We start from the raw sequence: 6000 nt of genomic DNA, 5'->3' as shown, positions 1-6000 counted from the left end.
AGACAAGAAGCAGTAAAGGAAACAGGAGATTTTAGCTCAAACTACAGGTTTTATTTAACTCTTTCAATATTATCTAAAACCTCTCTCACCTCTCTCCATAATAACTGCTGCTCTCCCTGTGAGCGTCCTTCCTCTGTCTCTCCCTTCTTCTCCCTCCATCTCTTCCCTTCCTCTTCCTCCTCTCTTTCTCCCCCCTCTCCCTCCTCTCCCGCCTCTTCTCCCTGCGGTGGCTGCTGCTCGGCCTCCAGGTCGGGTCCTTGTCGTCGCTGTCCAGGTGGCGGCTCTTGTACTTCCTCTTTCCGCCAGGTTTTTCTCCGTGGTGAGCATCACTGGAGGAGAGCGAGGGCGTTGGTGGTGTCTGTGGTGGCGGCGACAACTGGCTGTGGGGAGGAGCAGAGGGGTGAGGAACAGGAAGAGGAGGAGCGGGAGGGTGAGGACACAGAAGAGGTGAGAGGGGAGCAGTTATACTCCCAGTCTGGTGGGCTGGGTGGCAACGGTGAACCGGACTCGACACTGGAGTTAAATGGCGAGGGGGAGTGGGAGCGGTGGCGCATCATGGCAGGGTAAATGGAACGGTTTGGGTTGTACAGGGTGCCACTCCTTTCCCGCCCTCTCCTCCTCCTCTTTCTCCTCCTCTTCTCCTTCACTGCCTCGCTGCCGGAACGCTTCCTGTCCCTCCAGCTCCCCCGCCGCCGCTCGCTAGGGCTGAGCGTGCACACTGACTCCGGGCTTCTTCCCGAGCTGCCTGACCACGAGCGTGCACGTGAGCGAAGCCCAGCCGCCTCGACATCTTTCTCCTCCTGCTTGTCGTCTTGCTCCTCTCGATAGGTGCCTGATGTGGAGGGAGGGATTGTGGGTATATAAGAAAGAGGAGGAGCAGTGGAGGGGAGCGGAGGAAGATTCTCAGTCATTTTCTTCTCCTCTTTCTCCTTGTCCTCCTCCTCCTCTGGTGTCAGAGGAGAGCTGCACCAGCTCAGGAGTCCGCTCCGCAATTGGCTTCTTGTATCCGACAATTAGACACTCCTCCTCCCCCTCCTCCTCCCTCTTCTCTCCCCCCTCCTCATTGGCTGCCTCCTGCGGGGCTGGGCTGAACGACAGCGAGGCGAGCGAACACGACGGTTCGACAGTGGAGTAGGAGGGGCCGGGTGTTTCGTCATCCCAGGCTGACAAGCTGAGACAACTTCCTGTTTGGATGACATCGTCGTTAGCGCCTCCCACCCTCCCCTGAAGCCTCTCCTCTGACCTTCCTCCTGCCTGAGTCTCCTCTTCCTCCCCCTCTGATATGGCAATGACGGAGCTGCTGTCGGAGAGGCTGCTTGTCCCGTCCAGGTCCAGGGCTGCGGCCAGTGGCTCGTACACTGCCTGCAGGTCGTAGCTCTCCAGACTGAGCGGTGAGCGGGCAAAACTGACCAGCTCGTGCAGGAAGTGGTCGGTGCGAGCCAACAGGAATGGTCGCAGCTCTTCTTCTATGGTAGGCGTGTCCTCAAGGCCATGACGGGCAAGCCGCGCCATGATGATGCGCTGGACGATGTCGACCAGTGTGCCGTGTGCGCCGTACAGCACTGTGAGCTCCCGCCGCAGCCAGGGGCGGAGTCTGTTCAAGTGGGCGGGGTTATGACGGAAGCTCTCTGCTGTGATGTCACGCTGCTGCTGCCCCTGATTACTGTTGACCCCGGCAACACCGCGAACCCTTATCCCGCAGCGGTAGAGGGCGCGGCGGAAGGCCACCGTTTCTCTCTCCCTCAGCCGCCGTACAGTCCCGCCCTCTCGCTGCAGCCGCTGCCTTGCCGCCAGACGTGTCATCAGACGTCGTGACGCCCGGTCGTTGGGGGCCACAGGTGCTACTGCCCCCCCGAGGCCCGTCAGTCCCTCAAATATCACCCCACGCTCCGCCAGATCTGCCCCTCCCCTCACCCTCTGCTGTTCGAGGTCTTCTCCCTCCTCGCTGTCCTCCGCCACCACCGGAGACACGGCAGAGTGCTGAGGAAGGGGAGGAAGAGAGAGAGGAGGAGAGTCAAGATACCACTCCCACACCCCCGTCCTCTCCCCTGTCCTCCTACTCCCCCCTCCTCTTCCTCCCCTCTCCCTCCTCCGCCTCCTTGTCGTCGTCGTCATCTCTCCGCCATCGGCCGCCCTACGCCTCCTTAACATCAACCTCATCTGGTGGTCGCTCCTCGCCGCCGATGCCATCGCTGCCACCATCGCCACAGTGGCTGCGACAGCTGCTGTTGGCAGGCGCCGGCCGCAGCGTGTACTCCTTAAAGTCGTCTTCGGCGCGGACCGAGTGCAGGATGGAGGCGAACGGCTGCTTGCAGAGTGGACACTCTGCCTTATTGTGCGACCACTCCTGGATGCAGGGGAAGCAGAAGCGGTGCAGGCAACGGTCCAGGTACGCCAGGTTGTTGAAGCGGTCCAGACAGATGGGGCACTTGGAGTCGGGTGACGCCTCCTCCGCCGCCATCACCGCCCTTGCCGACGCTGAGGCAGAGGAGGTGGGAGGAGAGGAGGAAGAGGAGGCGGCCACTGTGGTCGAAGTGTTGCTGGTGTTTTTCCGCCTGCCGCTGCGACCGCCACTCTCTCGACCCCGCTCCTCTTCCTCCACTGGCTGACTGCCGCCGCCTGCTGCTGCACCATCACGGCGACGCACACGCAGTTTCATCCGCGTGGGCGCCATCACCTGCAGACAGAGAACAGATGATGGATTCAGGATCATGTGACCATTGCTCTCCCCTTACTCTATGTGCATAGCAATGTTTATATCAGACTGTGACCATGTTTCACCCCTGATAAACAATCTAAAGGGTCCAGAAGCTGCTCAGTTTTTTTTCTATTGTTTACATTTTAATCATTAATTGTCTCTCATATTTACTTAACATCAGACCTTACGCGTGGGGGCCACATTAAACAGAAACTACACCAGGTCAAAAGGAACAACAATAACCTCAAGACAGTTCTGTCACCTGATGTTTTTGTTTGGATCGTTTGATGGTACACAAAAACAAGCTAACTGAAAGCTAAGCTAACTACATTCCCAGTTCAGTTCCTTCTTAATTTCATCAAAACAAAAACACAACCGACAACAGATCAGAAGAAAACGACGCTTCATTACTGGCATTCTTAGCTGCTACTAGCCTAGCATGCTAACACCAGTGAGCATAGCTGTGTTAGCTTTTAGCTAACCGGTAGGCTCAGATATTCTCCTCTCTCCTTGTTCCCAAACACGTTTCTCGGTTTTCTATCTTACATCTCGGACAGGTAACAATCATCGGTAAACGCTCGTTATTCTGCGGTGGATAACGACAAATACAGGAACGTTTCTTAATAGCATGTTAGCATGCTAATGCAGTTAGCTTTCCGTACCTGAGCAGAAGTAGATTCCCCGGGTCGCTCCGGGAGCTTTTCATCCGGGTTTTTTCTCCTCCTCCCGGCAGAATTCCGCAGCGTGAGCGGCATCCGCCGTCAGCGCCGTTATCGGTCTCCCGGGCTCCGCTACTCTGATCCGTTTAGACCGAAACCCCGGTTAGAAACGGAGACATTTGTGTCGGGCATTTACGTCCGAAACGAAGCTACTCACAGCTGGAATGAGAAAGATGCCGCGGTGGATGATGGGAAAGGAGTGTAATTTTCTTTTCTTGAGCCAAAGATCGTAAATAATGAAGATGACTCACTCAATACAACACACCGTGGACCCACACTTCCACATTTTGTCTTATTATTTTGATCCACCATCTCATATTTGATCTAGAATCATACTTTTGATCTCTCGTGTTTTTTGGTTTGTCTTATTAAATCACGTATTAGAAAATGCAAACACTCGAGTGAAGTGCAAGTCGTCAACGCAATGTCAACGTGTTTGTGGCTCCACAGTGAGACGTCGTGTTTCTGAGTTTTTGTTGCGATCGTAACGGTCGTGGTCTCAGTGTTGCCACCAAACGGTCTGAGTGTAAAACAGCGATCCTGCTCCGTGGGAACAGCCAGGTAAAATCTGTCAGAGTACTGTAAAATAATCAAGAGAGGAAGCATGTGAAAGAGGAGCATTGGAAAGCTGTAATCTTTTGTTTTAATATTAATTCATTAATTTAATTGCGGTTGATACTCCTAACACAAGATGGCGGCGCTGTCTGTTAAACGGCTGCTACCAACGGCTGTTGAACTCACGAAGAAGAGCAGGAAATTAAGCGGTGTAAACAAACAGAATCTGCGTTTCAGCGGGTTAAATCTGGATTAAATGAGAAGATGGTGACATTAAGTCGACGGGCTCTGGACAGGATCTACTCTGTGGTACTTTAATCACACCTGGTTTCCGTTAAACGTTGCTCTCATGTTAACCATTAGCAGAGGTTGTGTTAAACTAGCCGCTAACGGCTAGCTAGCAAACAAGTTAGCGTTTGAGTTTCAGATAAATTTCACTGGTTTTTTAAAGTTAAAATGAAGATTGGATGAATGAATGACGTTAGCTGGTGAGGGGATGATTAGCTACACGTTAGAATCCCACTTACAATAATACTAACAAACTAAAGAATAAAAGTATCGCTAAAGTAAGGTAAAAATAATTTACAGTGAAGTTTTATTTAAGTAAGATGAAATAACAATCAGCAGCTGAGTTGATAAATAATTACTTGTTTAAGTCATTTTTGCCAGAGTCTGAAGGTTTTCAAATGAAAGAATTTACTGTTTTTCTTTGTGCCACATTAAAGAAAAGTGACTTTTTGTGTTTGGGATTGTTAGTCGAACAAAACAGGACATTAGATGATGTCTCTTGAGGCTGTGGGAAACTGTTTTCTGATGTTTTATTGACCAAATGATCAGTAAATCAATTAAGAAAATAACTGGCAGATTAATCAACAATAACAATATCTATTAGTTGTTGCCTTGTTACCGAAGAAGTAATCAGATACTTCATATAAGTAAAAGTACCACACAGCAAACAAAAAGGATTTTACTTCAGTCCTGTAATGTTCTCTGTAGTTACTGAGCAGCTGAAGCACGTCTTTGTGCCACATTTAGAATTTTAAAAACCAAATCTCTTCTTGTTTCTTTCACTGTCTCTGTCTCTCAGGTCTTGTTGGCCATCGTGGTCTTGTCCTGGTCTTATGTGATCTACGCCAGCAGGATTGCAGCTCATTGGCTGCTGGAGAACAGGACCGCTGTCCTCCGACAGGACTGACACTAACACAGGTCAGAGTTTTTAAACAAACCAGACCCAGAGTTTTGGTCGGGGTTTGAAGACCAGTTTAAACCTGAACTGTTGCTGTGTCCTGGAGAGGTCACTAGAGGTCGCTGTGGCTCAGGATGAACCGGTTTAACTTCACAGAGCTCAGAACGAGGACAGGTTTTTACAGCTCCAGTCATTTTATTAGCTTAGAAAAGTTCTAATCACAACAGACCTGTGATCGTTAATCAATGAGTCGATCAGACACTCTCCTCCTTCCAGCTTCTCGTTTGTTGGATTCTCTGGTTTTCTTTGTCTGACATGACAGGACATTGAATAACTGGATTTTAGAGGATTAGTTTTAGAAAATAAACATCAGGTCACATCGTCTGATACTTTTCACTACAATTGTCAGTTTGAGTCCTAAAAAACGTAAAATGACTGAAGGAATCTTTACGTCTGTTTTCTGTTTTCAAACTCAAGCTGATGGATCTTTTACACTCACCTCCCTGAGGTTCACACCTGTTACAGACCGAGAGACTTTACCTGTACAGACGTGTCGTACAGAACCAGACTGTTAAAACACCTGAGGACAGGACAGACCCACCAGACCTCCAAAAACCTCCTGGAAAACAGGAAGTGGATGGAAACAAAGACGCTTCGTTAATATGACCAGATAACTGCCCAGAGACGTGAGAGTCAGCTGTGACGGACGATGTCAGGGGTGACAACGTGACAGGAAATGACTCTTAACAACAAAAGGATTGATGGGTATACCAGTACCAGACTCCATAGACAAAAACAGGAATTTTACTGAGCACTTTCTCAGTGGAGTCTCGTACTGATGT

The 6000-nt window shown here is 50.4% G+C and overlaps 1 protein-coding gene across 1 annotated transcript; it reads right to left on the bottom strand.

Moving 5' to 3' along the window:
• Positions 1-548: 548 nt before the first annotated feature.
• On the bottom strand, positions 549-3977 carry LOC108892366 (E3 ubiquitin-protein ligase Topors-like). Its single transcript, XM_018689862.2, is given in 3 exon segments — positions 549-2130; positions 2132-2677; positions 3361-3977. Coding segments are annotated over 3 exon segments (1866 nt in total). The 5' UTR covers positions 3454-3977; the 3' UTR covers positions 549-903.
• Positions 3978-6000: the final 2023 nt, after the last annotated feature.

This window comes from Lates calcarifer, linkage group LG9, assembly GCF_001640805.2.
Source record: "Lates calcarifer isolate ASB-BC8 linkage group LG9, TLL_Latcal_v3, whole genome shotgun sequence".
Lineage (NCBI taxonomy): Eukaryota > Metazoa > Chordata > Actinopteri > Centropomidae > Lates > Lates calcarifer.
This window is presented reverse-complemented; position numbering and strand designations above follow the sequence as displayed.